Source organism: Diachasmimorpha longicaudata, chromosome 7 (assembly GCF_034640455.1).
Source record: "Diachasmimorpha longicaudata isolate KC_UGA_2023 chromosome 7, iyDiaLong2, whole genome shotgun sequence".
NCBI lineage: Eukaryota > Metazoa > Arthropoda > Insecta > Hymenoptera > Braconidae > Diachasmimorpha > Diachasmimorpha longicaudata.
In genome coordinates this window covers 3,897,598-3,916,710 of record NC_087231.1, presented here as the reverse complement: position 1 = coordinate 3,916,710, position 19,113 = coordinate 3,897,598, and the positions used below count along the sequence as shown (strand labels likewise).

The 19,113-nt window shown below is 38.9% G+C and overlaps 3 protein-coding genes and 2 long non-coding RNA genes across 5 annotated transcripts; 2 read left to right on the top strand and 3 right to left on the bottom strand.

Annotated features, from left to right (window-relative positions):
- The first annotated feature begins 78 nt into the window (after positions 1–78).
- LOC135164437 (uncharacterized) lies at positions 79–12,949 on the top strand. Its single transcript, XM_064124793.1, has 6 exons — positions 79–251; positions 955–1,006; positions 9,462–9,520; positions 10,125–10,462; positions 10,593–10,901; positions 11,114–12,949. The coding sequence occupies exons 1-6, from the start codon at positions 182–184 to the stop codon at positions 11,120–11,122; spliced, it is 837 nt and encodes a 278-aa protein (XP_063980863.1). The 5' UTR covers positions 79–181; the 3' UTR covers positions 11,123–12,949.
- LOC135164440 (uncharacterized) lies at positions 5,913–8,116 on the bottom strand. The gene is made up of 2 exons (XM_064124796.1): positions 7,957–8,116; positions 5,913–6,405 (listed from the first exon to the last, which is right to left on the bottom strand). Exon 2 carries the CDS (start codon positions 6,273–6,275, stop codon positions 5,913–5,915), a length of 363 nt encoding a protein of 120 aa, XP_063980866.1. The 5' UTR covers positions 6,276–6,405; positions 7,957–8,116.
- An 844-nt stretch (positions 12,950–13,793) lies between the features above and the next one.
- On the bottom strand, positions 13,794–14,622 carry LOC135164441 (uncharacterized). Its single transcript, XR_010299296.1, has 3 exons — positions 14,317–14,622; positions 14,043–14,154; positions 13,794–13,821 (listed from the first exon to the last, which is right to left on the bottom strand). It is a non-coding gene; the product is annotated as an uncharacterized LOC135164441 (long non-coding RNA).
- On the top strand, positions 14,409–15,784 carry LOC135164444 (uncharacterized). The gene is made up of 2 exons (XR_010299298.1): positions 14,409–14,549; positions 14,615–15,784. It is a non-coding gene; the product is annotated as an uncharacterized LOC135164444 (long non-coding RNA).
- Positions 15,439–18,251, bottom strand: LOC135164433 (protein disulfide-isomerase A3). Its single transcript, XM_064124789.1, has 3 exons — positions 17,995–18,251; positions 17,371–17,602; positions 15,439–16,903 (listed from the first exon to the last, which is right to left on the bottom strand). Exons 1-3 carry the CDS (start codon positions 18,135–18,137, stop codon positions 15,806–15,808), a joined length of 1,473 nt encoding a protein of 490 aa, XP_063980859.1. The 5' UTR covers positions 18,138–18,251; the 3' UTR covers positions 15,439–15,805.
- Between the last annotated feature and the right edge of the window lie 862 nt (positions 18,252–19,113).

Genomic DNA, 19,113 nt, shown 5'->3' with positions numbered 1-19,113 from the left:
TCGTTAACGTTGATGGTGTATTAGTTTGGTATGTTGGTGGGGGTAGGGATCGAGGCAACTAGGGGGCATTGAACAAAGGTCGAGCTGCGCGGGTTTCGTGTGGTGAGGGCCAGCCGAGTTAAAATCTCCTCAACATCCCAGGGGCAAAGGAGCCGAGTGGCGGCGCATTCGCGATTCAAACATGGCAGCGGCTACCAGCGTTGTCGTACTCGACAGGGGCAACAATACCACCTGCACGATCAACTTACACGGTGTGTGCGCGTTATATTTATTTCAATTATATATTACCTGACATAACAGTGTTAATTGCGTGACTGACGTCATCAATTTATTGTATTTATTTTCACTTCTATTCCATTCGCATTTGCTAATAAGTGTTTCGGTGATTCAGACCCTTGAACTTTGACTTGAATTTTTTTTTGTCGCCAAGTCATTTATTATTTATTTCGTCCGGTTGGATACGGAACGCGTTGGGAGTCATTACAAATACTGGTTTTGTGTTTTTAATCCGGTGTTGAGTGAAAAGAATGGAGAGCGCGGGATTGTCCGGCAAAAGCACGTGGATCCGGACGTAAACTTTTAAATTCACTTATCAATGGTTTTTTTTTTTCGCGTTATCAATGTAATAGTCGCAGGCGATCGTGGAAGTTATGGTAGTAAGGCCAATCGTTATTGGGAGGAGACGATCGTTTGGGATAAACTGCTATGATTGGCTCGGTTGGACGACAGATATAAATACGGGAAAAAATATCTCGCGCGTTTACCCGCTACAGTTTATGTGCATACATTTGTCTATGCGCATGACGATACGGTGGAATTGCAAACTAGTACAACGTTCGAAGTTTTTTATCTGTTTTTTTTCTACTTGCGCAGTAAAAAATTGTTTTTTTTTCTTCTCGTGAAACATGAGCTGATGGTGAATTTGAATTTTACTTTTTTGGGGCTTTGTTGCAGGCGCCACGGTGGTCTCTTGGAGGGTGAACAATCAGGAACAGCTGTTCGTCAGGTGAGTGAATATTCAAATGTCAGAATGTGAATGAAATGCTCATGATGCGAGTGAAGATCTATTGAAATTCTTCGGGGAAAAAGTTAGTCAAGTGATGAGAATGTTGAAGAACTTTGATGTGGTGGAAATAAAAATTCACCAGGTCTGAAGTTTTAAGATTAATTTTAAAAACCACTCGTTGTTGGGGGTGAGTCAGAGGGGGGCGTAGAGTGTGGAAGAATTGCATCCGAGGGAAACGTAAATGGTAGTAAAACTATGATTGAAGTGGAAAAAAAAAGGGAAAAAAACTATCAGGCAAAGCGAGAAACGCTAGTTGCCGTTAACGGCTATTCTTTTTCTCTGCATACCCATCACTACACATCTCCCCTCCCAGGGTTTGAGAATACACATGTGCCGGGCCAAGTTTCCCATCTCATTCACATGCGTGTAGAGTATACAGAAACTCTACAAAACCCCTACCTCTCGTTTCTTTTTCTTTACGCTCAAACAATGCAGAAAAAGATCAGAAATTCAGAGGCTCTTTATTACCATTACAATCAAACATGGTTATAAAAACATCAGTGGAATAAATTTTTATGCCCCTTTTTCTTGAACCCTTTGAATTAACCATCAATGTTGGGATTAACACTGTGAGAATTTGCCGAGTCGTTTTGATTTTAGTTTTATGGATGGGGTGACTGCTCGAATGGATTATTCGCACGCCCTTATGAGTGGTATTTATTCTTAATTGAATAGATATGTTCATATCTTGCGAAGAAGACTGAAGATCACATAAGGACGTGACGAATATCAGATCATCTAAAAATTAGTGATTTCGGACTATTTATTGACGTTTTTGTCTTCCCCTTTCTGGCATTAATTACAAAAGGATTTATTGCTCCTTTACACGCATTTCAATAACATTCCCAGCAATTTGTTAGACTTGAGTACACCCTATTGAGTCAACTGAATGGTTTGGAGATTACATTCTTTACGTAAATGCAAAGTTGAGTCTAAATAACATACAAACATCAACGCATTAAGTTCCAGCACTTTACGACCGACCAATCTCTCCGCCGAAACCTAAATTAAAAACCTCGCCACCTAATTTGAATGCCTCTCTGTGATGAAAATCCCTTCGAAAAAAGCGATTCTGTCCCGGACGTAATCACGAAGTGATCCGTTTGTTTTTTTTTCTTCTTTGAGCCCTCAGTAGAAAAAAAAAAGGGACACAGAGACATCGGCGACAGGCAAGCGATTTATCTCAACAAAAAGGGGTAGCTCAGAATGAAAGACGAATTCAAAGGACACCTACACACTCACCCCATGCCGCCCCTTCAGCTCGATAAAATCCCGATAAATTTCCAACTGAGACAAACCAAACGAAATCGAATGATTTCAGTTGAAAGTAAATAAAATGTTTATTGCATTTGAATTTGACGCGGCCCTTTTTAATTAAATGGAATTCTCGTTCGTTTGAGCTATGTTTTACGTCTGAGTTTTTTTTTTTTTATTGTGTTATGTACGTGTGTTGAGGGAGGAAGGGATGAGTGAGATGGAGCACTAATGATGCAGCACAGAGAGCGCCTGGCGTCCGTCGTATTCGTCGTCGGGCGTCTCTGGTTTTTGTCGGTGTCGGGAGGCGAGAGCTCAGAAACTCACTTGAGACTCTTGAAACTGTAGGATTTTCGCCAGGGGCAACTGAAAACGTATCCTGAATATTTCATACAGCATAATTTTTGGGTATGACTACAAGAAAGTGGGGAAATTACGGCATTCTCGGTGTACTGATTAAATTCATGAAAAATCAACCCAAAATGTGAAAAAGGCGTTTCTATGGAAGTTGCACGAATATGAGAACTCAGGAGAAAGAGTTTTGTACAAAATGGTAACAAAAATATTTCTTTCTTTCAACTTGAAGAGAACGGAAAAGTAATTAAAAATCAAGGAACTGAGGGAAACACGTGCAATGCGAGAGACCAGTTTAGAATTCTATTTAAACTCTTATTTATATTGCGTGTAAAAATTGTCGGCCACGCCTGTAATAAACTTGGAAAATTATTTTTCTATTGTTTAAGTAGTAATGGAACCTTTTACATGTGGTACAGGTTAAAATCTTTCGCGTACCGACAACAATCAATTTTTGAAAAACACGAACTTCGGGTACTGTACTATAAGGTGATTTGAGGTTTTGTAATTAAATTAAAAGTAGAAATTATGAAAATTTAAGCTGTTGAACGAACGTAAAAAATCGAGAAAATCTCTTACGTAAAATTTCAATAAAAATATTCATTTCAAACGCAATAATTTTAGACGACATAAAACTGAACGCAATTCTTCTATTATATATGAACTGTTATACAACCTTTGCTTAGCTATTGAGAACAATGAAGCCAGTGCACGGAAAGAAATAGTCAGCGAAAATTATGTATCTTCCGTAATTCCGAAACCAAATGCGGTTGTAGGAAATTTTACACACTTGTCACATAATTTCATTCCATAAATTTATACGTGAATGGTCTGTGGAAAATTACGATACCGTCGTTTAAATTATCTCAGTTGATTCCTGATACGATGAAAGAACTCTGAGTTCCGTAACTTTTACTGAATTGTTTTTCGTGCATTGAAAATCACATAAGCATTCTCTCTAAATCTTGATACAAATATGATCTGTTTCATTCGGAATGATTATTGTAATCATTACGCATTGTGTACCTCAACTTTTGTTTATATTCTTTAAAATTAATAGTTATGGACGTTGAAAGTATTTTAAAATTCCCCACATGCAGGGGGTGCCATTAAAAATTAATTCTGCCGGTCGTTGAAAAATTAATTGAATTTACGAAGTCATCGTTCAGAACGAAAATGAATCAAGAAACATTTTCCAATACAAATGACAACAACAATGGCGTGGGAACCTTTATAGTCACAACTGCGTCAAAACAATTTGAAGAGTGAAAACATGGAGAGCGAAATAACAGACGGATTTCTCAAATAAATTGCGGTAAATCAAGTCAAACGACAATTAAATCTCGAGTCAATGGAGATATAATTTTTGGATAATTTTGGATTTATCGCACTGAGATATATCCTTGAGGAATGAGGTGCGTTGTCCGACGTTGAGAAATAAAGGGGGCGCCGGAGGGAAGATCGGGGAGAGTGAAGAGGAGAATGGAGGGAGCGACCCAAGGAGTCCTGCAGTTGAAAGGGAATGCTGTAGAATGCCGGCAAAAAGCGCTCCAGCCACCGGGATCATTAGTCTACGGTCTCTCTCTCTGTCTCTCTCTCTCGAAGCTTATAGCCCAACGTACACCAATGCTATACCGGGTGGAACGTCGTACGATGTTTGAATGTAGGAATTTGAGTGGTCATGGAGTGATGGGAATATCGAGGGATGCTTCTGACTTTTGGTGGTTGATCGATTTCGCGGAAATGCCAACACGTGGAGTACACGTGGGAACGTTTTCGGCTTGCTGGAACTCTTCGGCACAACCACTTGGGCGGTGGAATCGGCCAACACGTGCTATACATATTTCAAAGATAAATATTATTCTTGGAGCTGTGGAAATGATGGAGCGAGGTTTCACTTGATAAACGGGATATTGTCCGCACTCAGTGGCGATGTGGAATGTTGAAAATTTACACTTGAAATTTATAGTTACAACTCTTGGCGGTTTTAACGATGACTATTTTGCATAAGGGTTTCAAATTTAATGGCTCTAAAGTACAAATTATTTTCAATGGTGTTGGAAATTTTATGGACAGTTGACCATCGATTTTTAGGGTAGTGGCACTGAATGAGTGATTGAAAAATTAAAATTTCAGATTTCAAATGTAAATTACATTCAACTTGCAATGAAATCGAAAATTTCATTATTTTTCTGATGACTCCTGAAGTGGAATTGACTCGCTTTACTACTTCACTGTTAGAATCATTTTTCGATCTGTTCAAACCTCATTATTCATGTTACCTCCCCCCATGCCCCTCCACAGACAGACACTCACACACGAAATCCTCGGGTCCATGTTTACTAAGTCATCCCACTCCGAGATTATATATCACTATGACGTGCGGTAATCTGCAACGGACGTGCTAAACTAAATGAACAAGGAGGAAAAAATAAATACATTGACCCCACTTTGGATTTCTCGAGTGAGATGGAATTACAGCTGGTAACGATAAAAAAGAAAACCACTGGAACAAAAATATGAGAGATGAGAGGGCATTGTCAAGGGAGGCTAACGCCTCGCGGCGATAACGAAACTAACGAGGTGATTTGGAGTCGGCTTATTGCTGAGAGTACGTTGTACATTTTTGTGCCTAACACCGTCGGTTAAAACTATGAGTGGGTTGAACAGACGTTGAATTCCACTGGAATGATGAAATCTTTGTTTTCAACGGAGATTTTCGATTTATAAGTTAAATTCTTCATTTCATGAGAACTATCCATTCCTTTTATGTGACTGCCCTATTTTTTATGGAAAAAACAGAATCCTTCAACCTGATAAATTATGTAAATGATTCTCGCAATGTTCTTAAATAACAAAAAACCCTGATAGTGTAGAAATTCATTAAAGATATCGATACTTCAACTTTTCTGAAGATATCGTCAGTTTTTTCATCAATTTATCACATCGTCGACTGCAACGATTGGTTATTACAGAAGTGAATTCGAACATCAAAGTGGCAGTCAAATTTCCGCATAATTTCCTGCGCAATTAGTATTTACGCGAAGGAAACATCAATTCGTTAGTAAACTAACTACGTCCATGAGATACTGATGAGCTTTGATAAAAACTTTCTCTGTTGTTCGCAACGAAATTCACCCCATCGATATACTTTTCTTTCCATGTGTAAAACTTTTCACTTACGTTCAATATTCTCACTTTTAATTAGGTCTAAACTAATTAAAGTTTGACGTTGCGCTCAATTAATCACGAAATTAATAAAAAGTACAGGTAAATTATGGATGTGGAGTGCGGTTTTACAAAGTTTCAGCCCTCTCGCTCCGAGATACGGGTGGGAGGGTGAAATAAGGGTAGGTCTGTATAAATAGGGTACTAACCTACGTCCATTCCATTGTTTCTTGCTGACTTTGGTTAAACAAAGTTTCGCGGTGACTTTGGGGAACAGGGGATGCTGCGGATCAGCTTCCAAAGGGGGAGAAAACGGAGGACAAGCGTTGTAGAGAGGGACAGAGAGTTGAGGTTCAAGCTGGGGTATAGCAGCAGTCCAGAGCCCGGCTAATCGCAAAAACCGCTGGCTACCAACTATACCCATCTCTCTCATCTGTGCGCTTTCAACGTACCGGGTGGCTGTGTCGTGAACATGAACACTTTTACATCGTTCTCCATTTAGCCCCCTTGCACCTCTTGCGCTGCACTTGATCCCTTTGTTGTTATTTTCATGGTATGGATATCTGCACAAACACACGAAAAACAATGAGTAGAAGATTATTGAAATTATTCGCGGTTGAAGAAATATGTTCGTGAAGTTAGCGAAGCTATTCCTCTTGGAGATGCTTATTTTTGCAGTGGTAACTTCCAACCTGGCGTTCACATGTGTGCAATCTGTTGTTTTCAGAAAGGATAACAGTAAAAAAAAGAAAGATGAATTGGTATTGGGGTGGACGAATTGATAGGATGAGCACACTTCTTCGTGGCTTCTTAATAATTACCTCAATTCGATAATAATTAAGGGATCATGGTGGCCATCAGATTGTCTTTTGTGATTCACCTGAATCGTCTCAGGTTTTCCATCAGCCAGCACAAAAGAATTACTAAGCCATTGAGTACATTTATTGTGAAAGATCCATTAGGTATTCGGGTATCGCGACAGAATTTCACTCCCAGGAAGCAATAAAAGTTGACAGAATGTAACTACCCTGTTAGTTGCCTGCATAACCCTCACGCAGCCGTACATGGAGAGAAATAATTTTCGCTTATGAAATTATACTGAGCGATATGGTAATTTTTCCTGAATAGGTAAAAGAGAACCCGATGACCAAACAGTTGGATAATTTCTAACGAACTTTTCTCTTCGTGTATTACCACGAAAAATTACCACTTTCAATAGAATCATCTGTGGTGGAGTATAGAAATGTATGAGGATGGCTCCGGCGATGCGGAGATCCGGTGTGATTTTTACGGGATGATGGGGTTGAGGGACGAGCGAGGGAGATTGGAGAACTCGAGAATTGCCCGGTAGCCGTGAAATCGGGAATGAAGGAATCTTCGAATTAAAAGTTTTCTTGTATCTTTTCTACTTCACTGTCTCAATGTTGGAAGTCCAAGGCTGTCGGTTTCGAAAATTCAATCTACAAAACTTGAACCATTCGATAAAAGTGAAGAGCGTAATTTTCCAATTGAAAATCCTTCTGATGACTACGTTTGTCTAGATTAATTGAACATTAATTAATATAATCCAGAGTCAACTAATTTCAGAACAAAACATGTGTGTTCCAAAGTAATCAAAGGATTCGAGTCCGAAAACCGTAGGGCACAAAGTACACAAATGAAAGGTTTCCCAACCGAACTGCGATAGCCAATACGAATCAAATAAAATTACCAATACATCTCCAATATGTTGAACACGTAAACGCGTAATGCTCGTTACAAGATATACCATGCACGAAGAAAACCAAGTATACACATGACGACGGATGGTGGAGGATGAGGAACAAACTGGAAGGGGAAGGAGGTGGTTGGGAACTCTGCGATGCCCACAAAAAGCACACCAGACAGCGGCGATAGTTTTTGTTGGGCGTCAGCCGCGTTCCCTACCATCACCGCACCACCGCCTGCAGCTTCGCGCTACATCGCTCTCCCCCTATTCTGCAGAGAATGAGAGAGACAAACAATCCCTGGTAGTTGTCCTTCTCACTCACCCTTTGGTCCCTTCGATGGTTTTTTATTCACGTAGGATACTGATCGTGAGGCAGGATCGATCGATGGGATTAAACCAAACTCACCGTGATCTTCCTTCGTCTCTTCTCCTTACACTTTTTCTATCAAACAACAGAATGCTACGGTCTGTCGAAACCCTTCGGCTACTGGTGAAAAATGCTGAGTAACGAGATGATTCGTAAAAGTCGTTTACACAATTTTTGTACTCAACATGGACTTTCTCATTTTAGGAACTAGCGCCACTGCGGCCAGAGGCAATCGTGGCGTTGGTGTCTCTCCAGCCTATTGTCTTCCACTAATCGATTATCGCATCAGTGATTATGACTATGAGATAATCGATTATCTCCATGAATCCATCATTCTCGTTTAGAGACGAGTTATATACTATTCTGCATTCCCAGGAATGGAAATTAATAATGAAGTATTAGATACACAAAAAAATAAGTATGAAGCCACAAGGTGTTCCACTTCAGTTGCATAAATTTGCTTATCAGAAATTATCGAAATAATTGCTATGCAATCTATACGAATGCAAGATGTCAACAGTATTGGAATACTTCCTCAAACAAATACTCATAGCACCCATTTCATAAAATTGTTTCATGGGTGTACATAAAGGAAATTGATACAGCTCTACGTGTTTGGGATTACCCAGGACATTATGAGATGAAATCTGTCAATGATTGCAAAATAGAAATTAATTCTATAAAACTAGAAATTATTTCACAGTAATTGACAACAGTACTAGATAATTTGTGGCGTCACAAGGTACCTTTTTTGGATGAAAAAATGAAAAATCAGATGGTTGAAAACGTATCACATTTCTTACGCACGAATTCACCCTCTTAAATCTAAAACCAACTACATTTTCCCTCATCGATGTAATAGTTTAATAAAAAAAACGATATAAAATTAATCGATACGGAATACACCCATTGAACCATAAAATTCTTTTAGGCTATGTCGTAAAATAGTTGGTTACCGAGAATTGCCTAGTTCTTTTGCATCCGTTACACGTTATAATATACCTGTATATTTCACCGGAGAATAGAAGAGGAGAATGTGTGCTCATCAGGAGAAAACAGGGACAGCAAAAAACGGTTTGAAGGTAGGAAAAAGAGATGAGTCGAAACGCGCGCTCTGGAGACGAATGCGAGAGAGTTACCCCGCTCCCTTTGCCCCCTTTTCTTCTTTTTTTTTCACCCTACCCCCCCCCCCCCTTCTTTTCTGTGTGAAGGTGGAATGAGGGAATGGGAGTAGAGAAAGCGTAGAGATACAAAAAAACCAGTGGTGGAAGAATGAAAGAGAAGAAATGGAGAAGAAAGAGAGAGGAGAGTGATGGAAGGTTGAAATAAACTCATCGGAGGGACAACAGGATACACTTTGTTTTCGGGCATTGTCTACCACCGAGATCCCCTTCTTTCATTTTACCTGAGTGTTTAAGGAGGTGAATTCAATATCGATTATGTTGTACATTGGCCAGTTATGTTTGTACATTACTCATGTTCGGCAATTCTCTTGGCATTTTTTTTTTCTCTCAACTTACTTTTTTGTTGTTGTCATGTTTCAGTAAGCAAGCGGTGTTCGACGGGAAGAAGGCCATTAGAGGTGGAATTCCATTTGTCTTTCGTAAGTAGAGGAAGCGAACCGAGACACGCGATATCTCAATATTATTTTTGTTTATCATCTTGTAAATTATTTTCTCTTATCAAGTGGGTACTTGGGTTTTGCTGGGACTTATTCAAGTTTCATGCAACGAGTGGCTACTTATTGAGGGCTTGAGTGTAACAGCTGCTAATAATGAATCGTATTCATGTTAATTGTCGACTGTTCAAAATGTTGAGAATTGTTGAACATTCCCGGTGATTAGAGGTCTTTGTTCGTAACAAAATTTGTCTGCAGAATCTGTAAGGTCTTTCATTGTGAAACGCGAATATATTACGTGTAATGTAAATTAGTATCTTATTACATCAATAAATGATACTTGATATTTATCAGATGAATAAATTCCATTCGATTTGGTTCATGTGGACTTGATTGACTTCAATCACAAAGAATGCAGGAGAAAAGAGTTGAGAATCGGTTTGAGCTTCGAACAAATCATAAATCAAACATGAAATGAAGGTTCATTTGGATTCCATTGAATTAAACGTATTTGTATAGTAAAAAAGTAAACGATCCTATGCAACTAATAACAATTTTAATGAATTTCGATGTTTGGCACGATATTTAGCACAATTTGGAGCATGGACTTTCGGTCCAGGTCATGGTTTCGCCCGTATTATGCGCTGGAACGTGGAAAAAGCACCAGAACGAATGCCAAGTGGCGATGTCGAAGCAATATTTTCAATAATGGACAACGAGTTCACTCGTTCAATGTGGAATTATCCATTTCGTTTAACCTACAGGCTGATACTACGTGAAAAAGAATTACACTTTAATATCGGTGTTTATAATCCGAGCAAAGAGCACACATTCAGCTTCAATATTTTACTACACACGTACTTCAAGGTCCCCGACGTAAGGAGATGTCAGATAACTGGTCTTCACGGTTGCACTTTCATCGACAAGGTATTTCTATTGAAAATAAATCATCACTGACTAATGTTTTTCTTTCCCTGGCGTCAGTTATGACGTAAATTACTGTATGATTAATTAATCACTTCATCTGGGGGACTTATTAAGCGCATAATTATTGCAGACGAGAGACAATCAGATATTCCAAGAGGGCCTGGATGTCGTTACTGTACGAGAGTGGACTGATAGAATTTATCAGAACACTCAGCCGGAGCATATTATTACCAATGTCGTTTCTGGACGGAAAATGCGGGTGCAAAAGTACAATTTTCCGGATACTGTTGTTTGGAATCCGTGGCAGGAGAAGGCCAGGGATATTCCGGATTTTGGGGATGATGAGTTTCCTAATATGATTTGCGTTGAGAGCGGACACGTCAGTAGCCCCGTTATACTTCTTCCGGGCACGGCTTTCGAGGCTAGTCAAATTTTGCAGGTATGGTATCACTACTTAATTGTTAATTGACAAGTTTCTATATGTCATTCGTGTAGGTAGCAATGGATATTGGAATTTTCCATTGGTAATTACATCATGAATCAATGATGAATTAATTAGTAGGAAATTAAAATGAAGAGTTAAATCATTGTTTTCTCTATTCCGTTAATTGAATAATGCAATTGTCTTTACGTGAATAATATTGATTTTAGGTCATGTGAGTAGAGGGTGGACTAGGAGGCAACTCTCGTGACTCTGGTTCAAGCCACTCACATCCAGTTGTTTCATCGCCCGCTCGTCCTCGCGCAACAGTCGGCTGGCCAGCCAGTCCCCCAAACTGGCTGTACGTCCAGCCACCGGTGCAACCACCGACGCAAAATCATCATCACCACCATCATCATCATCAATCCCGTCACTACGCCCACTGCATCACACAATCCTGCTCCATATGTTCCCTCAATCTTTAGTTAAGCAAGCGTCGGTGGCCTCCATTTCATCGTTATTACTACTTTATTCCCCAATTATTCATAGCTCGTACATTCCTCAATAATTCTTCTCACAAACTACTTCCTCCAACGCCAGTCGCATTTCTGGTTTCCTTTAGCTTGCGGAAATATCTCGTCTTTCCGGAGAATTTCCGGAAAATATCTCTTGTGATCATTTAATATTTTCATAAAGTTTTGTTTTACTCGTTCAGATAAAGCAATGGTGCTATCATACCGGAAAATTAGTAGTTTTTAAGCTCCAACGCAATAATTTACAGTGAAGATTGGCGATTTGCATTTTTTTTCAGTTGTACAAATAATTCAATATGGAAGTTGGATAAAAACATTGAAGGTTATTTTTTTTGATTGACAAGATGTGCTGAATGAATAGACGCTGTAGCTCATTAAGAATTTTGTTAGCGAACACCATCGATTAAAACAGATACATAATTGTCTAAATTTTTGAGTCTGATAACTTCGCTGGTACGATTTTTATCGGTGACTTTTATCAGATATTATTATTAAAAAATGTCATGCAAACGCCAACTGAATTAGACCAATAGGAATAAAAATATCCTGCTGTTGCCTTGTCTCTCGCAATAGTCAGTAGATTGCAATTCGTAAAGCCCTCCAAGATCCGTTAGAAACATAAATGTTATTTTAAGCCGCTATAAAAGAGTGTCTGAAAATTGAGAGATTCGCATGGTGCTTAACTATAACGCCGATTATTGACATTCCTCGTTAAATTCTGAAGAAATAGATCACGATTATTTGCCAATCGAATGCTCAAACACTCGACCAATTTCGTTCTAAATACTATCTCGCTCTGTATAATTGACAGTGAAAATATTTTGATGATTTCAATCTGCGCATTGTTATTGTTGTAAGGAATACAATACGACTGACAGTATACGAAGAAAGATGGAAGAAATGTATGAAAAAAAAATCATGTGTATACGAATGAGAAACTCTTGCCATTTGAATGTAATGTTGAAATCTTGATTAATCAAGTGAATAAAATTCAGACATCGAGTTCCAGTGGCTTGTTAGCAACGTAAATTAAGAACACTGCTTTCTGAATTTCTATGACAAATTTAGAAAAAAAATTGAAACGTATTTTTTGAATTTTATTTTCGTAGAGTCTGGATTATACTTGTAAATAGATTGTTTAAAATTCATTTGGACGACATGTGTTCATTTGCATCATCTCCTCACTCGTTTCAAAAAGCGAAATCAAAAGGGGATTGAAGGGATTAAAAAAGTGCAAGGGTTTGTGACGAGCCATTTGAATTTAATCGCGTAGTGAATCCAGTTATACTGTATTAGAGATAAAGATCTTTGGTCTGTGTTAATCGATTTAAACTACCATGAGAAATAATACGAATATTTATATCTCAAAATTTGAATATTTTCTTTCCCACTTTTTTTTCATTGTGTATGTGATGGCTAAAGAGAATTACGAGAAATTATGATACTTGAAATTCATTTGTCAAGGGACGAAATTGAGAATGTACTCTTGTTTTTCTTTTGGGAAAGTGCAATAAAATTATTGGAAAATCTGAACGTATTTTATTCTTTCATCACCTGGGAATTCCAGAGTCTCGTTAAAAAATGATGGTTTTTAAAAATTTATGTCAAGAGTTTGGATTGAACAATCTCGAGAAATAGTAGAAATATTTATAACTTGCGTTTTTACTAAGACTAAGAAGAATACTGAGGAATTATGCAATTGCCAATTCAGTAAACAAGGCGCGAAATTGAAATGCAGTAAAATTATCGGTGTTTTATCAGCTGGTTGAATCAATAAGAATATAACTGGTATGAAAGTTTGTGAAGAATTTATTACACAAAGGAAAAGATAGGATGGTTCGTAATAATTAAATACACGACGATCTTTTATTTTTTATCTTTTTCAATTTTAGAAAGTTACTTTCTCTAAGTTTTAAAAATTACCATAATTAATCTACTGTCTTAACCCTAATTTACAACTTTTCGACTTGTTTTATTAATGATCGTAATGATTCATCGCCCCACCATTCACGCGAGTAATGATATAATTACTTTTGTTAATATAAATTGCCTATTTATTTTAGAGTGAGCATCAAATATTAAATAACGTCCAATGGTCATGTGGTTCTAGTCCAAGTTAAAGACATACAAGATTTCGACGTAAAGAAGAAATTCAAACAATTGCTGTAACAAAGTTTCTAATTTTCTTCTATTCGGTGTATGTGTCAATGGATTTTTTTATTCGATTCTCCATGGGTTTTCAACGCGATTTGTTTCCTCGGTTTTTTTACTTTTCGTATATCTTGGTGTTATTATTGTTACATTTTTGGATATATTAGAGTCATTACCGAACCCCTTGCTGCTTCATATTGCCTTGTTCATCCTGCGTTTTTTTAAGTTGCTTCTCTCTCATTCTCTCAGCATCACTGAAAGGTGAACAAACAGAAATGTTATTGTGTGTTGAATAAATCGGACGTCAAAGCAGACATCTTTCCAGATTAATTTAAGATCGTGATAAGAGCGTTGATAGAACATAATAAAAGATTGCAATCTGTTGATAACAGCTATCAACACCTTATAAGTAACTTAAAAAAGCGAAAATCATGATATTCGTTAGATAAATGAAATTTTCTAAGTATAGGTTTACCGTTGTTTTCGTTGTTCCAGTGTCAATCCCTTATTACTATCTTGTTCTCCAGCTGCTTTCTTCTGAGTCTTCTTTAAATTCTTAGCACGAGCTAAGTCTCGCTGATTTCCACCTATGAAAATTAATGCAGAGAGTAAATATTATGTTGAATTAACATTTTCCAGATGTAATCTGAATCTATCTATCCATGGAAATGTGGTTTCCTAGCCAGCTACATTTACACCATGAAATTTCCTTAACAATTTGGCTAGGATTTACTACATCATACACACACCTGACTAAATATAGTCCGTGCTTAAAATAAAAGGTCTTTCCACTCGAAAGTAGCTCTCGACGATAGTTAGATAGATTCTGAATCGGATTTTTCACAAGTTATAAACAACCTACGACATAATATAAGGGATAAAAAATTAAGAGCAATTCGTTTAGAACATCGAGGCAGAGGTTATTTTCGAGGATTTTTGGGACGAGTGGTATTGGAACGAAAGTTCTGGACGAGAAGTATAGGTACGTTTTAACACGTATACAAGTCGTAAATATGGAGGTCATCGAAAGTAAAAATGTCCTATTAGCTTCAGAAATATTGAAAACCAAGCAAGTAAAGAAGAGTGAGCAAAAGAGATCGTTGTCAGACGGCAATAATAGTAGATGTGATGAACACGATGAAGCGGACTACGACAGTAGGAAAAACGATAGGTGACGTCGTTTGGTGCTTAAAAAATCAACGCCGGCGATTAAATCACGATAAATTGACCGAAAAATCACTGAATTTCACTAAACACTTACGGGTCATGTTTTTTATTTCAGCCTTGACCTCCGACCAACAAGTACTTAAAAATTTAACAGGTAAAAATGTATTTTCACCTCTGGACTCCACACGACCAACAACTCCGAGGTGGTCTATGGACGTTGACTCTCTGCATGTGTAATCGTTTTGGTTTTACAAACACCCATCGACTTCGTGTAAAACGATGCTCACAGAGAAGCAATCGGAGAGAGACGAGGAGTCATCAACCAATGAGATCTCATAAAACTGAAAATACCCCAGTTTTCTTTGATTATTTTTGTGGGTACTAGGTGGCAGCATTTTCGAAGCATTTTGGCGGAAATGGGAAATATTTTGAAATGTTGAATGATTTCTCTAACTGTGACTGACGACTTAATTCCTATGAAAAAATTTTGCAAGAGGAAAACAAATTCTATGCTCAAATTTATTTATTTGAACGTACGTTTGCACATTCTCATTCGAATTAAAAAAATATAAATTTTAGATTTGAAAAGTGAAGTCAATTTAATGAAGAAAATATGGCCACAGGTGTCCTTTTAATAAAATCATCAAAAAATAAAGTTTCAATTTCTTAAGTTTCGTATTTATTGGGAAAATAACTTTCCAATGTAAAAAAACATTTCTGCTTCATTTATTCATCTCCGTACAGACAAAATTCTCATACCACGTTAAATCTATCCTTAATTAAATCGACAAATGGATACCGGAATGAAACATAATTCTCCATAACTGAGTACTCGAACTCCTCGCACAACCATAATTATAAATCTCAATTGTCTTGTATTGTTTGATGGCTTCAATAAGACAACATCAATTACAAATCGTCTAATCACTGAAATGGAAGTTGGCGATTGAAGTGGAGTGAAAATTCACTCAGAAGGCAATGAAACTTGGCATTCGTTCAGTTACAAATTAACTTCCGGAAATCAACAGTAAAATAAAAAAATATGAAAAACCTAAGGAAAGACGATGATTTTTACAACTCGTCACTTGGGGCCTTGACAGATTTTCCCTTGCGGTCATAACCCTTGAGAGGTTCGGTCGCATGTTTGGCGATGTACTTGACGAAGTCCTCGAGCTCCCTGCCACCTTCGTACTTAACTGGTGAGTCTTTCGCGTTCTTGGGGATCCAATAGAGTGTTGGGAAGCCTCGAACTTCGAACGTTGACGGCACGTCATTAGCTGTTGCGTCCATCTTGGCAATTATCACGTCCTCTTTGGCGAGTTTGTCACCAAGTTCATCGAAGACAGGTGCCAATTTCTTGCAGTGTCCACACCACGGGGCATAGAACTCGATGAGTACATCAGATTCAGCATTTGAGATAAGTTCCTCAAAGTTTTTGCCAACTGCAACTTTAACGCTGCCAGAGTTATCCTCTGGGATGGGCTCAGACTTGAGGAAAGGCTCTAATTTTTCATCTAGGAAGTCCTTGACAAATTGTTCTAAAGTTTCAACGGAGAATTCTTTCTGGAGGACGAATTTCTGATTCTTAGTGTTGCGTGCCAGAACAACGGGTTTGTCTCCCTTCACAAAATCAATTCCAAAGTCATTCAATTCGTGCTGGAAGTCGTCTTTATTTGAAATGGCGAATGTGACATCCAAGTAGTCCCTTCCTACTTTGATTACTCTATTTCTCCAGTAATTGGTGCCCTTGGGATTCTTAACGTAGTCCACCGCGTAGTAGGCGACCACAAGGGGATTTTCGAATTGGTCAGCATTCTCCCTGGTGCGTATGCCAACTAGACCGAAGTAGTGGTTCTTTATAAAGTTAGTGATATCCGCAACGGAATCAGCACCCTCGTACTTCACGGTGTCGTCTTCAAATTTATTGCGAAGAACTGCTGGACGATAGAGAACGATGTGATTGGTCAGACCCTCTATCAGGAGAGATTTTTCAGAGGTATGAGCGAAGCGAGCCTTCTCGCGGAGCTTATTTGCGACTGTGTGGAAGGCCTTGGCGCGAGGAGAATCGGCGTTCTCGAAGTAACCAATGATTGACACTTCATCGGTAGTCAGGAAGGCTTTTTTACAGCTTTCACCTTTCAGTTCCTTCGATGCTGGGCCGACTTGAGACTGAAATAAATAATTTCGTTAATTATCATGAAATAGCTATCGATTGAATTTGCAATTAGTGATATTTGTTGTTTTCTCACTCAACCAGCAAGGCGTGGTCTCAATAACCGACTTTTGTACTTTTAATAACCATAAAAACTCGGTTAGCTTGCATGGAATTATATTTTACACAATTGAATATAAAAATATAAGAATTACTCGTTGATTTACACCACAGAGACGTGCGGTTCCTGAAACAGAAAAATATGGAACAAATTCCCTAAAAATTCATTTGAAATATGGCCTTCTCGTAATCCTTAGCTCCTCCACAGGATTACTCTGATTGTACCTGCTCTATAAAAAAAAATCTAGTGCAAAATAACTTATACACAAAACAAAATTCTGAAATTCCGTACGAGAATTACTCGCAACGTCATCTATTGTCAATGAATTCTCTTCATTGTAAGATAATAATGAAAAATACTCACTCGCATGTACTTGGCAATACCGCTAGCCTCCCTAGGTCCATTGTATTCACTGACCATCTCTGATTTCGAGAAGATCTTCAAGGTTGGGTAGCCACTGACTCCGTACTTGGTGCAAGTTTCTTTACCTGCTTCAGTGCAGTCCACTTTGGCCAAAGTTATTGGAGGATCATTTCCCGTGAGTTCTTCCGCAGCCTTTGCGTACTCTGGCTTGAGCCTCTTGCAGTGACCACACCTGAAAACACATCAGATTAACCTCCGTTTCGAAGCCGGTCTTGAAAGCTTTCAATGAGAGAGCATTCAATGTGTTTTCAAAGTTAATAGACTAACCCATACGAATCTCTTCAACGAGTTATACTAGTCCTCAAAAAATCGACTGAAAATGCTAAGGATATGGTGAGGTAACTGGAGCCTTCTTAATTTCTGAGTATTTATTACCATTAATGTATCCGAAACAAAGGGAACGATTGACGTGAACTGGGTCTCGTTTTGAAGTCGGAAAATATACCCTCAGAATGAAAAAAAAAGGCAATTTTTAACTCTGTCAGTTTGGCGTTATTGACGATTGAAGAAGTCGGTTGGGCACCTTCTTCCTCGCCCTTAGGTATCGAATTGATAATAACTTACCAGGGTGCGTAGAACATGACAAGTGTGTGCTCATGTCGATCCAGTTCACTCGTAAAATCGTCATCCCCGAGCTCCAGGACGTCATCCTCACCAGCGTAAACGCCGATAGCCAAAAAGCAAAGTAAAAAGTACTTAGTCAACATTTTCGGGCTGACGAGTTTCACTCGAATGTTGGCCGGTTGATACGATCAACCCAAGTGGTTCCCAATAGACGTCTTCGCCGCACTTTTCTTGGTCGGAACTCTTTGTCTGAATCACACGCCTATCTCTCTTCTAATCGTAGGACACGTTTTCAAAAGAGACTCCACCAATCCGGGGCCAGAAACGTGGCTCTTGACGCAGAAAACAACGAGCGAAGTCTTATGTTTGTGCTGTCGGCTTTTCATTGGCTGAAAAATTTGTCTAGAGGGATTCAGATGTCCCTAGTCCCTAGGGGATTCCAGTATGGCTGCCGTGATCGCCATGGCGAAGGAGATACAAATACCCACAAATACAGAGGGTATTTTACAAATACCCTCTTTGACTGTTATGTCCCGAGTTGGTGGTTGGCTCCAAAGAGGACGCACTAAAGTAGAGGCTCAGTTCTGGGGGTTTGAGTGACGCCAGGCACTCCACGTTACCGACGTAGTTTCACCCCACAGGAAACGGGGCGCCACGAGTACTACTGACGTGAATGACGGGGAGTGAGAGAGAGAGAGAGAGGGGGAACGATATTTCTCTCTCGCTCATTGGCAATTACAAAACAGTCCTTTCAGGGGGGGCAGGGCGGTTCGCGTTTTTCTCGGCTCCTGAGCCTCCTAGAGCAAAACGGGCCCGGACCCACACCGGGATCACACCGTTTTTCGCCCGTATCTTTAGAAATACCATAGCTAGGGCAATTTGGCTGGCGCCATTGGATTCGTGAGACGATTTCCGATTTTTCTAGGGGTCCGGGAATTTCCTAAAGTCGATTTTTTCGTTTATCGCGTTTTTTTCGGCTCCCGCGCCTGTAGCAGCGAGACTGCTACTGACCCCTGGACCCCCGCTGTTGGTCTGTCAGAGAACCCTTCTGCATTAGTACATAAAAAAAGGGGGAGATATTTTTTCCACCACCCGTAGATAAGGGTTCATTTAACCGAT